This window comes from Anomalospiza imberbis, chromosome 20 (assembly GCF_031753505.1).
Source record: "Anomalospiza imberbis isolate Cuckoo-Finch-1a 21T00152 chromosome 20, ASM3175350v1, whole genome shotgun sequence".
NCBI classification, from domain to species: Eukaryota; Metazoa; Chordata; class Aves; order Passeriformes; family Viduidae; genus Anomalospiza; species Anomalospiza imberbis.
In genome coordinates this window covers 3,985,914-4,000,688 of record NC_089700.1, presented here as the reverse complement: position 1 = coordinate 4,000,688, position 14,775 = coordinate 3,985,914, and the positions used below count along the sequence as shown (strand labels likewise).

At 39.6% G+C, this 14,775-nt stretch overlaps 1 protein-coding gene across 3 annotated transcripts in view; it reads right to left on the bottom strand.

The window, feature by feature from the left end:
- ZZEF1 (zinc finger ZZ-type and EF-hand domain containing 1) overlaps positions 1 to 14,775 on the bottom strand; it is a 56,869-nt gene that overhangs the window by 19,421 nt on the left and 22,673 nt on the right. For 2 of the 3 annotated variants that reach the window (XM_068210211.1, XM_068210210.1), the window contains exons 22-38: positions 14,483 to 14,649; positions 13,837 to 13,918; positions 13,023 to 13,224; positions 11,702 to 11,850; positions 11,097 to 11,337; positions 9,502 to 9,581; positions 8,537 to 8,630; positions 7,467 to 7,983; positions 6,676 to 6,840; positions 5,912 to 6,031; positions 4,881 to 5,042; positions 4,117 to 4,246; positions 3,729 to 3,867; positions 2,567 to 2,732; positions 1,838 to 2,100; positions 706 to 878; positions 18 to 165 (exon numbers count right to left, since the gene is read on the bottom strand). In XM_068210211.1, the coding sequence (XP_068066312.1) occupies positions 18 to 165; positions 706 to 878; positions 1,838 to 2,100; positions 2,567 to 2,732; positions 3,729 to 3,867; positions 4,117 to 4,246; positions 4,881 to 5,042; positions 5,912 to 6,031; positions 6,676 to 6,840; positions 7,467 to 7,983; positions 8,537 to 8,630; positions 9,502 to 9,581; positions 11,097 to 11,337; positions 11,702 to 11,850; positions 13,023 to 13,224; positions 13,837 to 13,918; positions 14,483 to 14,649 (2,998 nt within the window). The remainder of the gene's footprint in view (positions 1 to 17; positions 166 to 705; positions 879 to 1,837; positions 2,101 to 2,566; positions 2,733 to 3,728; positions 3,868 to 4,116; positions 4,247 to 4,880; positions 5,043 to 5,911; positions 6,032 to 6,675; positions 6,841 to 7,466; positions 7,984 to 8,536; positions 8,631 to 9,501; positions 9,582 to 11,096; positions 11,338 to 11,701; positions 11,851 to 13,022; positions 13,225 to 13,836; positions 13,919 to 14,482; positions 14,650 to 14,775) is intronic. The other variant, XM_068210212.1, reaches the window with a different exon arrangement.

Below are 14,775 nucleotides of genomic sequence, written 5' to 3'. Positions count from 1 at the left end.
GAGAAATTATTTTTTACCTGTTGCAGGAACATTCCCATCCACAGACAAGTCTGACTCTTGTCTCACAACAGCTTCCTTTGCAGAGACAGCTCTGATTTCAATTTCTTGTTTTCCTGCTTTATCTTCTGCAGGAGACTGGATTTCCTTGTGAGTATCTCCTTTCCCCTAAAAATAAAACAGAAGTACTAAAAGATTAAAAAAATGTAATCCCTGCAGGAACAAGCATGGAAAGAACTCAGTCATTTGCACTTGACAAACATTTTTCTTTGAGTATCAAAACCTTCTACTGAAGAACTTCTTGATGTATTCATGTCTTAAGCTTCCATACAATTAAATTATATTCTTTTATTTTGCTCATATCTCCCTGCATAAAATTATTACACTATAATAGTTTTAAACACTGTATAAAACTGTAGGAAACTCATTCTAATACTCACCACTGCTAACAACCAGGGGGAATGACAGCTCTTTCTCAAAGAACAAGACATGCCCCTATCCTGCAACACTTCTGTGAAAATCAGTTCAGAACAAGAAGTTTTTGATCAGCCAGACCTAATGAAAAAAACAACTGTCCCCTTCCCCCCCAGTTTCTACCTATAAATGAAATCATTACTATCCCTTATCTCAGTCCCACATTCAGAACAGGGTGTTCAATATCAGATCACATGTCTGGTGTCAGGGGTTCTGGAGATAACAGGTACTTACACTGCGATGCACCAAAGAGCCTGTGCTGCGTTTCTCATCTCTTCCCTTCCCTGCTCTATCACCAGGATGACTTTTTGGAGCACTGTCTGTGGGAGGACTGCCTGAAACAGTGTCATTCTCTGAGATGGACTCATCTTCTGGTAACATGCAGAGGAGAGCTAAATTTTTCAGTCCTGGGAGCAAAAAAGTTATGGAAGTTATTTAGCTGTTGAGTGGCAAGACAGACAAAAAGCAGAACTGAAACACTGTAAAAGAGAACCGCAAACTTCTTACACAATTCTTTTGAACATTAACTTCATCAAAAACATCTTTTCTATCACGCTCATATAATTATGTAGTTCCATTAAATACTAGTGATGGACAGATGGTGACATCTTTAACCTCAAAGATGCCATTGGGGTAGAGGTTTTAATTTAAGAAAACAGTAGAGTGTAAATTATGAAGAGCAAATGACATTTGTCATATTTTTCAATCTTCTGACCACTTGCACAATAGAACTGTATATTGTAAGCAGATTAATTAATGAGTATTTGGTGGTGGTGGTATTTCAGTTGTATTAGAGATGCTTACAAAAACTACCAGCAAACTTATTTGAATTTTAGTCTAAAATTTTTGATACGTTCAAAATGGGTCCCAATTGTATAACCCTATTTTCCGTAGTAGGTCTTTGTTCACAGAAACCCCCATTTCCAGAGAAATGAACACCACTGCCAGAAATTTATACCACAAGCACAGCTAAAAATCACTTCCCATGAGATGCAGAACAAAAAACTTTTCCACCAAGTTATTTGCTGTCCTTCAGCTGTCAGTGATACATTACTGAAAGAACATGAAGCTGTATTGACTGATCCCTTTACAACAGCTAACATGGAAAAAAAACAACCAGAGACTTGCCAAGTTGTGTCCAATGTTTATGTAAGCATAAAATTAGTTTTCTCAAGCACTCTATTTTCCATGTTCCAACGACCCTGAACAACACTTGTTCTATGAACATTTACTTTCTACATAAACAGTTATTCTCAGCGAAGTACACAGTAGCTTCCCCTTTCCTTTGGAAACTTTCAAGTCAGTAACCACAGACACTTCTGACACTTGTAGAAAGCATTGTTCAGAGCAGGAGGAGCTGACTCACCTTTTCCATGCTGTGCTTTCATCAGGCAGTCCCCAATGAGCTGAATGCACTGATGCTGCAGAACTCTGGCATGACTGAGGACCTGGGGATCCAGTTTCTCTCCTTCTACTTCCTCCCCATTTGCCAGATCTGCACTGTAGAGGGTCAAGGCAGCAAAGAGCAGCCAGGAGTAGTTGTGGACATAGGGCTGGATGAGGCGCTGGCGGTCACTGATGCGGATGGTCACCATGGGGTACACCGTGATGCTGTGGGTGGGCAGGTGGCTGGAAGGACAAGGGACATCATTTAGGAATGCAGCTTTTGGTTTTCTGCTAACCAACATAGTCAGTCAACATAAAATGCCTCCACAGGAAAACACTTAAAACCCAACACATTCCAGAGGTTCAAACTGTGAACCTGGTTTTTATGCTCTCTGCTGTCAAGCACTGAAAACTGTTGTTTTCCACAGCAGGGACTGTCTCTCCTATCCTGTCATACAGACTGGTAACTCCTTCTGCAGCCTTCCTAGCCACATCCAGAAAACAACTGCTGCCAAGTGACTTCAGAGGTTAAGGCAGGTTTCCAGACATTTTTGCCGAACTGGTCCTGTCTTTGTTTCCCCAAAGGACACCAAGGAGATGTTCTGATGTCAGACACAGCTTTATAGGAAGCATCATGAGAATGATTGTATTTAGCTACTAAATACTGTCTTTCTGCCACATGGGGGAAAGCAAATCACATTTTTAATACCTGTCAGAGTATTTCTTTGCATGATAGCATCCATAGCAAAGGTCAAAGTCATCACAAACATTGCAGTTCATTCTCCGACCGATGATAACTCCTTGGCAGTGATCACAGGCATATTCCATATTCACCATTTCATGGTCATCCTCGTGCCCTTCAGGTTTAACTCCACCTGTAAAGAAAGACTTCCCTGTAAACCTTTCTGACACAGGACCTTTCCTAATTTCAAGTTTACATTCATACTAGGGAAAGAACAGTTAAACATTTCCGAAGAACCGAGGAGAAAAGTGTTTGACTTTATTTTGTGTATAATTGTCCTGGGTTGCAAGATTTAGCTGGGGGTGTGTGTTCTATCGCCAACTGTCAGAGCTGGGGCAGCTCTCTGCTGATCACTGGGCAGTTTTCTTTATCTCTCCCACAACCAATCCTCCCTCCAGGAGATCTCTGCTGTTCATGGCCAGTGAGTGTCCCTGCATGGCTGAGAAAATTCCATCATCCATGGGGAGAGGCTGTGCCCAGGGGAGGAGCCAAGCATTCCTACCTGGATACAATCTGACCTTGGAACACCACAGCAGCCTTTGCCCACTGCATTCCCAGAGGAGCAGCTTTCTTCCCCACTGCATTCCCAGAGGAGCAGCTTTCTTCCCCCCGGCATTCCCAGAGGAACAGCTTTCTTCCCCACTGCATTCCCAGAGGAGCAGCTTTCTTCCCCACTGCATTCCCAGAGGAAGCCCAGGCCCATCCCCACCAGCCCTGGAGCTTCAGAGGAAAACTCCAGCCTTGTGCAGGATCCCTGCTCCAGCAGAAGCACAGCTGGCACTGCAGGAGGGCTGAGCCACCATGGGATGGGACTGCTGCCACCACCCTGACACACAGGGGGTCAGGCCTGTTCTCACTCTGGCAGTGCTGTTTTGTATTACTGCATTTTTCTATTTTTATTTTCTTCCCTAATAAAGAACTGTTATTCCTACTCCCATATCTTTGCCCGAGAGCCCCTTAATTTCAAAAATTATAATAATTCAGAGGGAGGGGGTTTACATTTTCTATTTCAAGGAAGGCTCCTGCCTTCTTTAGCAGACACCTGTCTTTTCAAACCAAGACAATAATTTACAAGGTACTGTTTTGGCTTCAAATACAGGATTTTGAGGGGTTATTTAATGGTTCTTACCAAGGAAACAAGTTTTACACAGATCCATGTCATTGCACTGCAGACAGCGGTAGCGATGCCACGGCGCGATCTCATCACAGCCATCACAGGAAATGTCTACGTTTAACAGGTCACAGTAACGAGCAACAAACATGTGCATCTACAGCAATAAACCAACACAATTTACTTGAGTATTATTTTCTGACTTTGAGAAAGTTTCAGACAGGAGGCAGAACATTTCCCCTGCCAAAAATGAATGGTGCTATTTTAATCATTTTAGACTCTTGACAGTCTACAGAGCTCCAACTCATAGAAATTAATTATAAACCAGACTTCTTTCTGCCCTTTAGGCTTTTAAAGATCTCTTATTTACCCTTTCTGCAGGTAAATATACAAAACATGAGGTCACCTTTCTCTGCTTCTCTGGGTCAGCTTGAGCTATCTTTTCATACCAGGTCTCAAACATTACATCCTGACATTCATCCATCCATTCACAATTTTGCTTGTAGTCTGCAATTTCATCTTCTTCACTCCACTGACTAAAAGAAAAGCAAGCTTAAAATTAAGTTTGAATGCTATCAGGCTTCCCTTTAATAAAACTTTACTTTTTAATGAAGAACAATGTGCTATAACATTCTAATAAAAACAGAATTGTGAGAATCCCATTCACTTGGTTAATAAATGACCATACAGACACCTGCTTCTTGCTTCTATGACATGTTCTTAAATACATATGGGAATCACTATGCAAAAATCAGGAAAATCTACTCTTACTAAACAGCTTTTGGAATGCTGGCAGATCAGACGTTTTGTTAAGTGTTTTTGGCCTTCACATATGCTCATGTGCAAGTACAACTACTATAAAATTGCCATATGAAGGTGTTAAAAACATTTGACATTCATCAAGGCAAAACACAGTATTATATACCTCCTGCTGCACTGCTAAACAAGCAAATCCAGTAGTAATCAGGTTAAACTTAAAATTCCAATAGTTTTTGTACCAGCAAAAAAAATTACAGTACTTCAGATAAGCCCTTGGGTACTGATCAGAATTATGCCAAACTTGTTAACAGTACCCTTACTGCTTGTTCCAGCTCGAAGTTCAGGAACCTTTCTGGGTAAAATGGAATCAGCATTGAGCAGCATGTGAAAGCTGCGTTCCTCCTGACTCACCAAATGACACTGTCATGGATACTGATGTTCTCCTGTGATGTTGTCATGAGGAGATGTGGCAGCTGGATCTCAACAAAGAAGGAAAGATCACTGGGCTCCCAGCTCATATCCAAGAGGTGCAGGAGAGCTGTCTGCACACAGGATAAGGCAGGAAGCAACGACCTAAATAAAAACAAAAGACATTAAAACATGACAGCTCTAAAGCTGACCTAAAGTTGAAAGGTCTAGAGTTGAAATTGTGTGTGGAGAGGAAGGGCAGAAAAACCCCACCACACTGCTTTTCAGGCTTTACTATGCATTAAAGTAACTCTGTGGCAGGAACTCATGTTTATCAAAGAATTAACTTACACAATTTAGCAAGAACAGACTATGGAATCTGAAAGAAAGTCTTCCTTCTGGATTCAGTTAAGATCAAGCTAATGGTGTTGCCTGAGCATTAGCATTTGTCTCTTCTCTACAGTACAGCACTTTCTTGGTATTTGGAGGAATTTATTCTGTTTGAAATATTTTTGACCTTTTCACCTAAAACTGAACAAAGGACTTGAAAGTTATTGTCAGAGAGACTGACATTATAGCCATAAAATTCTCATTTCTCTTGGACATCTGGCTATAAATCCTCCAAATTCTAACCAGAATGTTGCCAAAACATGAGTTTGAACATTAAAGCATGGCTGCAGAATTGCCATGTTTCTTGTGGCATTACCCTTGCCCAAGTACTCCATGATAAATTTGCTGTTTCTAGTGTTTTACTGCTAAGCTTCAGAGACACACTGCAGAATTGTAACTACAAAATGCAATAAGTCAAGTTTTTAACACTAATAAGTTTTTGTGCTTTCCTTGATTCCTTTAGTAATAAAAAGCCAACTTGGCATTTTTGATCACAAGATCAAGGCTCCTCATTTAGTTCTATAAATAATGGAAAGTACAGACAAAATTAATGAAGACATTAAATGACAAATAATAAATTACGAGGGAGGAGGTGTGGAGGAATGCAAAAAAATCACATAAATAAAGCAAGCAATGGACTGTACCTGTCATTAATTGTACTAAATCCTTTCACAGAATTTACCAGGAACAAAACAAGCTGATAGTAAGACTCTCGAATCTCTTTGTGTAGCTCAGCACCACAGCCTTCCAAGTTTCCAAAGTAGCTGCAAATTAAAGAGTCATTTTAGTAGCCTAGAATTCACTGTGATGTTTTAGGTAGCATGATTTGTGCAAATTTTAGAAACAGCCTCTTTTTAACCCCTCTTCACAAGTGTGAAGGATGTTAGTTTTATTTAAAAATGCAGTCTAGAATTTTCAAATAAAAATGAAAGAATCCTGTACCTGGAATCAGAAACAGAAAAGGCAAAGAGAATATTCTCACAGCATTAAGAAGAGAACATTCCTTTAAATTAAAAAGTTGCTTTATGAAAATCTCATCAAGATCTTAAAGGGAATCAGTGCATTGCAAGATGACCACAGAACAGCTCCTGACAAGTGAGAAGCCAAGAGACAGAGTTGTGACAGCACTGGCCAGACATAACATAGAAATCAGAGCTAAACATATTCATGGCATGAACAGCTGTGCAACTAAGTCCCACTTGAAAATAATTATTAATTTTTGTGGTTTTTTTTAAATGAAAAACAGCAGATATGCCTACTAGCCTGAAAACTAACCTCAAGTCATATTTTTATTATCCACATGCATTAAAAAGCAGAACTTTCTACTCTTGTCAATATACATGCTGGAGGAACACAAGAACTAAGACAGCAAATCACATGGCTGAGATTTGCCTAAATAATTACTTACTTTGTAAAATCTTTCTGACAGGCTAGAAGTTCTAGGAGAAAAAGCACACAGGGTGGGTGAAAGCAGTGTGGCTGCCCAAGCGAGTCCAGGCACTGGCGGATGGTCTTGAGCACTTCCATAATACTCTGCCCTTGGGATTTTCTCAAAGCAAGAACCTTTAAAACACTGAAAGCAAAAATAGATCAGTGAAAACTTCAAAACACTGTGCTTAAAACAACACAAAAGAATAATTCAAGAAGTGCTTCACTGGTTACACAACTGCTTTGTATCTGAATTTCCAGCTGTATTTCAGTGTATTAGTTGGAGTGAGTGAAAGCTTCAAACAGAATTCAGCTCTTCCTGCACCACTCCATGTTCTAGAGCTCAAAACAGACAAGCTGAGAATTGGAAATGTCTCTTTTGATTTATATTTTCAGAATACCAGGTAATTTAATGAGAGATGCAACTTGTCTCTATTTGGTACCAAGGATTGGTAATAGTGATACACCATGGCTTTGCTTTTGTAGATAAAAAGCAAAATGCCTCTGCAAACACATCTGAGGAAGCAAGACAATAAATTGCCAAGTGACTGTTTTTTGCATTCTGTTCTATGTAATAGAAGCAAATGAAATGAAATAGTACTCTGAGACCTTACATTCTTGTGAATAACTGAAGCTTGATACATAAGTCTGACAACTGTAAACAAAATATTCTGCCATGTTATCTTGCTGCTAAAATATTTTATTCCACCTGAAGAGGTGTGAAGACAAGCTTCTGTCTATTGTAACTGACAACATTTTCAATTTGCTTACCTTTCATGTGAAAGTGATTGATCCTTAATAAAGTCTAATATGCTCTTCAAAATAGGATATTTTTCCTTCACAGTAGGCACAGCTCTTGGCTCTTCCATTGACCTGAAGGACAGCAGCCTCAGTCTTCCACGGCCAAGCTGGGACTTTCGGGTAGGAGTGGAAGGAGGGGATGACACATCTTCTTGCTGTGAAGCTGTGTTCTCAACAGGCTTACTATGAAATGCAGCTGCAGCTTCTGCGTGGTGGAGGTCAGGAATTTGTTTAACTTTCAGATCAGACTGTGATGCTTGACTACCCTCTTTTGAAACAGGGTGAATTCCTGCACTGGATGACACCGACGGTGCTGCCTGGAAGTCCATGTCCACAGCTGATCCTTGTCTTTGGCATTGATCACTCACATACTGCTGGGGATCATCCATGTCTTGGGCTTCCAAACTGTCTGAGGCAGAATCTTTTGTCTTTGCTCTTATGGGCAAAAAATTCAGTAACAAAAGGCTCTTCTGCACACAGAGTTTTGCTGCAGCATAAAAATTGGAAGTCTTAAAATCACGACAATAGAACAACAAATTTGCTGTCTTAGGCTTAAGAAGACAGTGATTTATCTTATTTCTTCTCAGTCAAGACAGCTAGAAAATACTGGTTTTCTTGTTATATTGATCATGATGCTACCGATTGCTTAAGTTCAGATTTCCAAATGCTAAATCTGAATCATTACACTGAACCATATGAAGTACAGAATAGTCAGTAAGAACAAATTTTGTTCTAATAACAATCAGCTGCTGTTCTAACATCAGTTAAATGTGGTAAGAAATAACTACAAAAACAGATTTAAGTTCAGAACCAGGTGACCTGAGTGAAAGGTCACTCCCTGCAGAACTTTCTTACTGTTTTCTGCAAAGAACAGCGAACACAATCCCAGATAATTAATCCAATGTACACTAGGTTATCTCTTACGTATGAAAAACTAACCCCAGTTGCTAACTTACCTTTCACAGGAAAAATAATGCCTTCAGGCTTACAATGCTTTCCTAAGCTACCTGGAATGCCCAAACATACAAGGCAACACTCACCGAGAGTTTCTGGGTTCACCTCACTTGCTTCTGTGTTCTGCTTCTCCTCAGCATCACTTCCCCTCCCCGTCAGGGATTTCTGCTTCATTTCCAACTGCAGACAGGATGTTAATATAGTTAAAATATGATTCTCTCTGTGCCTCTATACAGCAAGGCAGGATGAAGACTGTAATGACTGAAAGAAATTTAATCTCAGGAATAGATGACTGTAGTTACTATTCCCAACTGCAGAGCAAACCACCCAGGAGCCTAAAGGAGCAGCACCTGAACTGTCAGAGCAGTAACAGCCTCACCCCGAGCTGCTTGAGCTTTGTAGGCTGAAGCCATTCCCTGTCTTGTGATTTGATGTGCACCAATCCTTCAAGGAAAAGAAGGTTTCTCATTTACCCTCAGCACTCAGGAAAATGTAGACATCTAGTTGTGAGATAAAGTTCTCCAAAAATATGTCAGCCCCCTAGCAAGCTCTGTCAGATGCAAACATCGCCTGTCATGCAATGGGTAAAGGCAATTAATCATCTCAACATGCATCTGCACCCATTGTAACTCCAGTGCATCAACCTGCCAGGAATTCTTAGGCAGAAAAGAGGAGGGAGAAAGTCACAAGACAATGGAATGATGTTTAAGACACACTTCTTTCTATGATATACCTCCAAAGAACTCCATCTGCAATGTCTTTCTAATTTACAACATAAGTTCTTGCTAAAATATAACACAAATTTAATTGATTTGCAGTCAAATTCAGTCCTAACTACTCATGATGACACATCTGGGGCTGAAGGAAGGAGAGGAGTGTAAGGATGCAATTAAACATTTAAGTCCAAAGTTTCAAAGTTAACCTATGTTCTAAGTGAATATAGTTGATGGAGAATAACTGAAGGAAAAACTGTTCCACCCTACTCCTTAACGTTGCACTGTAAAGTACTGAAGTAAATGACATTCACAGAGATCCTCCTGAGTGTTCTTACCATCCATATTCTAATGGAATCAGCCAGGGAATATACTTGTGCAAACTCATCACTCAAAGGCACCTTGCCTCCACTGTTGACTGGAAATGAGAGAAAGAAGAGAGTCCTGTTTATTTACAGCTCCATTTTATACAACTGCTTAACCAAAATTATGCTACAGCCCTCCTTTCCTCTCTTAGTCAATACCTGGAATTATACCTGTAAGAAAAATAGAGAATAAACCTGCCAACTTTTATATGGCATAAATACACAACTGCACCTTGACTGATTTATTTACAAAGTTAATTTATGAGTATCTTTCTCATCTCTTCCCAAAATTGCTGCCTGAAGCCATGGAAAATAAAATCCTCCCCTATGAATGCAATAACACTGATGCAGACTTATCAGAATAAGCAACAAATGTTTAGTAGTTACTTAAAGCTCTGTAGATGTATTTGTTTTCTCTACTGTTTTACACTATGAATTTCTAGAAAGGACTTTCAAGACCAATTTCCAAAATTTAAAAACCTGACAAATCAGTTTCTATTCAAACTGCCCTGACAATAAAAATGGAGAAAAATATATTCTTATTCAGCCTTCCCTCTTTCATTCTCCCTTTCTAATTTTTCTCCTGTGTTCTTTTCAGCATCCCTTCTCCAAACTTCCCATACCACGGGTGAACACAGGTCCTGAAACTACTCTGCCCCAGCAGGACCAGCAGATGAAGATACTGACAGAACAGTGGGATGGGTTTCTCAAACACCCATTAATATTTGCCCAGTTCTCAATGTCACTCAGAAAATTAGCTCAATTATCAGACATAGACCAAATGACTAAAGGCAGCAACCACATTAGTCATCACATCAGTCTTTGTGTCAGTCATTTTTACTCATAACTTCACAGCTCAAAAAACAGCTCAATCATTCCACAAAAAATGTAAAATGTTTAGTGTCAAAATTATGACAAAAAGTGAAAACCTAAAATGAAATCCTTCAAAACCAAGTAATATCTTATTATCCAATCCTTCAAATATATCAATGAACTTAATGGAAAGGTGCTGTGAGTCAAAAAGTTGTTAATTTTACCTATTGAAAAATACATAAATTATAATACAATGGCCAGTAAGTTAAAAGCAAAATATTATCTTCTATTGGAAAAAAAAATTCTGAGCATGGCAGGGCTGATTTCCACAGAATGGTATTTCTGGAGACAATTCACACCTCCTCCAACCCCAACAGTTAATAACAGAAGTTGCTGCTGGCTTTTTAGAAAAGGTACAATGTAGAAAATGATCCAAGAACCTCTAATAACTGGAGCCACACTGTTCTGAAATAAAGCCCCAGAGGACATCTCTATCCTCTTTAGGTATAGCTTTACAGAATAAGAGCTTCTGATGATTATTATTTTACCAGTGCCCTGAAGACAAAAAATATATGTTAATAAAAAATAAACACTCTAGAGAGAAAGCTTACCTAGTCTGCCTAAATGATAACTTTCTACAGAACATCTTCTTTAAATTGCCCCACTAAACTGATTTTTAAATATTATAAACTAAGAGAGCTGTTTACAAACTGTAAGTCTTCATTATTAAGATAATCTAGTAATATTAGAGTTACCATATTTTTGAAGCTTCTCAAATAAATCTGGAGTGAGATACACCAAAGCAGCAAATGTTGAGTTCACAGCTTGATCAACAGTAGGACCAGCAACTATATCTGTCTTTGGGGTCTGTTTTTTACATGCCTGTATAAGTCCTTTGAAAAGTTCAGATTTTTGCCCACTGAAGTCCTGGGCAGGATCTGATTTTGCAAAGTCGATAAGAAAGTTACGGCAGACGTCGTGGGGAGAGCTCCGAGCCTGCAGAGAAGGGAGCAACGCATCAATGCTGGCTGAGAGGAAACAAAGAGCTGCAAAGTCAACTTGCAGTTTATCCACTGCAGCTGAGCAAACTGATCAATAAAAGACATCCCTGCACAAGGGGGGAGTGAATTAGATGATCTTTGAAGGTTTCTCCAAACCATTTGATGATTCCATGAAAATGGAAACTAATAAAGGGCACAGGACAACAGTTTCTTTCCTCCTTGGTATTTGAATGCAGCAGCACAATGTTTAGTTTAGCACAGCAGCACGAGCTTAAGGGCATACCAACTCCATAAAGCCAATGAACCTGTGTGATCCACAGGGATTTCATGCCAAGGCAACACAAGCAGTGGGTGAGTACCTCATTTTTGTCTTGGTGCTTGGCATTGTTTTGCCTGGCTGCCGGGAGTGCCTCAGGACACAGCTGATGCCTGAAGACAGGTTTCCACAGAGGAGAATTAAGAACCGAGGTTACTTTCAAAGGAGGCAAGTCTGCTTCACTACCTAATTCTGCAAGAAATTCAGAACAGATCCTTCAGTTGCTAAGTAATTGTCTTCATTTTTACAGATTATTGAAAATAATAAACATTAAACATCCAATGGGGAAAAAAGCTGACAACAAACTCTCAACAAAACGTTACTGCAAATAGACTGAACAAGTAATTTTACAGTGTTCTCTCTTTTTCTAACATGGTACAGAAAACTGATGTACCCTTTCAATAATGGCAGCATCAATATCTTACTTCATAGTGACAATGTTACAATATGGAAGGACTTTAAATCAAACATTTTCACTGTATTATAACTACAGCAATTTTTTGATTTAAAAGAATTTAAAAGTTATCTCTCCTACTAAGCACCTGATTTTTTTATATGCAAGCATGCTTATATTAAAAAAGGAAGAAAATATTCTCAAACACTTCAATTAGTTCCCTGAATTCACATGTAAATAGCTGTCTAATTTTCCAAGGTAAATATGGACCACCTGATTGGAGCAAGAACTCTTAGCCTTATTTAATTTCTCCTAAGTGGTGAATGCATTCAGATTTAGGAAGCTAGAGAGAAGTGTTCTTGCTTTCAAATTAATAAATCTTTTTTTAAAAATTATTTATTAAAATTTAATGCACTTATCTTCAAGGTCAAAATCCTAACTGTACTTAACTAATGTAACGAACCAAACTTAATTTGTGACTTCAAATTTCATTCAATACCAAACGCTCATGTGAAACTTAGAATCCTTTGTGTCCTAAGCTCTGTAATTTTTTCAGTTTGTTGGCTCCATATTCACACTCCCAATGTGGGGTGGATGACAGCACCAGGGAACAATTTTAGATGGGAAAAAAAAAAAGAACATACTACTTCATAAATGTAATTTAGCTTAGTAGGATTACTTCCACGTGTCCATGTCTTCCATGGACTTGGAGCACAGCAAGTCTTTCATGGACTTGGAGCACAGCAAGTCTTCCATGGACTTGGAGCACAGCAAGTCTTCCATGGACTTGGAGCACAGCAAGTCTTCCATGGACTTGGAGCACAGCAAGTCTTCCATGGACTTGCAGCACAGCAAGTCTTCCACATTCACATGAGGGAAATACACAAGGAACTCCATTTCCACAGGGGATTCTCAACACCAAGCCCTTGTAGCTCCTCTCTGCAGGGATGGAGCTGTGGGAGGCACTCACCTCGCAGGGATTTGAGGGCCATGCTCCGGGAAGCCAAGCGCCCCATCAGCCGGGAGACAAGCAGCTGTAAATCCAAGCCCCAAGACACGGCAACGTTTGGGAGGCCGTAAGCAGTGACGGAAAACTTGTAGCCCCACTCATTATTACTGCTGTCAGAGTGAAAGAGAAACTGCAGCCGTGGGCCAGCCTTAAAGGTCACTTTCTACAGAGCAACAAAACAGTCATTTTGCCAAATGTACATGACAGGAAAACGTTTCAGGGTAATGAATTCCCTTCAGCAACTCTGGGGTTTCAGTATTATGTTCTGGCCATAATAGAGCTAATTTCCCCCACCATGTCAATGAGAAACCCACAGTGCTAAGCAGGCAAAATTTCTATTCAAGAGCTTAATGAGCAATTTTATATATGATCGAGCTTTAAAAGTCAGAGCCACAAAAACAGAAGAGCAGCACCTCATTTGAGGACAGAGCACAGCCTCAGGAAGGGCCACACTTGTCTTAGGATATAAAAACTTGCAAGGGCAGAGCAAGCTTTACCCATGTATTATTGGCAGTTGAACATGATTATTCCTTTTCACTTTAACTGATTGCTCTTTTGATAATAGAAGCAAAGAGGGATTCTTTACTCATTCACTCCTTTTATTTGCAGCATTTTAGACTTTCTTCCCCATCTCCTGCCCCCCCACCTACGAAATTTAATAAACACACCCATGCACAAAAGCACACATCCTTTTACGTAACAGGTTTCTACAGGAATCATAAGGACTTCCTGAGATTGGATATATAATTTGGTTCATCATTTTAAAGGTGCTCACCTTAGGCCATTTTTCAGTGCCAACCTTTGTATCGTAACGAGTTTTTGCCCCTCTGGCATCAGTAAACTCCAGGTAATCATACCTGTGAAAATTGCAATTCATTACTTCCAAATTTACTTTTTAAATTTTGAGGGAGAATGGTTTTGCTTCTGGATTTTCACAAGTGCTGTATCTAAGTGCACACTGTCACTTCTTTCTGAACCACACCTTCATGTGACTGCTAAGGAGTTTATTTCATGTTTCAATGCAGAAGTCCCAGCAAACACAGATCTGCCATCCTGCAGGACTATGGATTTGGTGAAGGATGCCATACCTAACTAAGCAGGCAAATGCTTTAACTAAGCAGTAGCCTGATGTGTTACCAAGAGAAAGAGGGCAAAATAAATACCACAAGCACAAACTGTGGTGGTCACAGCATTATTATCAAACAGATCAAGCCCAAAGGAAGCAAAATTCATATGAACAGCATGTCTGTAAATTTGCCAGGAGAGGTAGCTTTCAGCACAAGGTCATTCAAAAATATAAATTGTGTACTGCTCTGGACAATGAAGAAATTGAAATGGCACGTGTGGAGTGCACATTGAAACATGAATTGTCCCCTCTGCAAACAGACACTGGAATTTAACACAGCACAAGATTAAATTACCTCCTTTCAGTTTCACATTTTTCATCAAATTCCACCTCAAAGTAAGTTGCCCCATGACACAGGAAGACTGAGACCTCATGGCAATTATTTTCATAGTTATGAGGTGATTCCATTGTCCAGGTTCTCAATACCACAGGCTGCTCCTGCTGCCAGCTTTCCATGTCTGTCTGTACAACAAAAATGCATTCTTAGATACAAAGGTAAGAAAAAAATAAATTACCATGCTAGATTTTTGTGTCTGTACTTTCAAGTTGGCAGATGTGCATACAAATGGCATTTAAAAGGCTACAGCA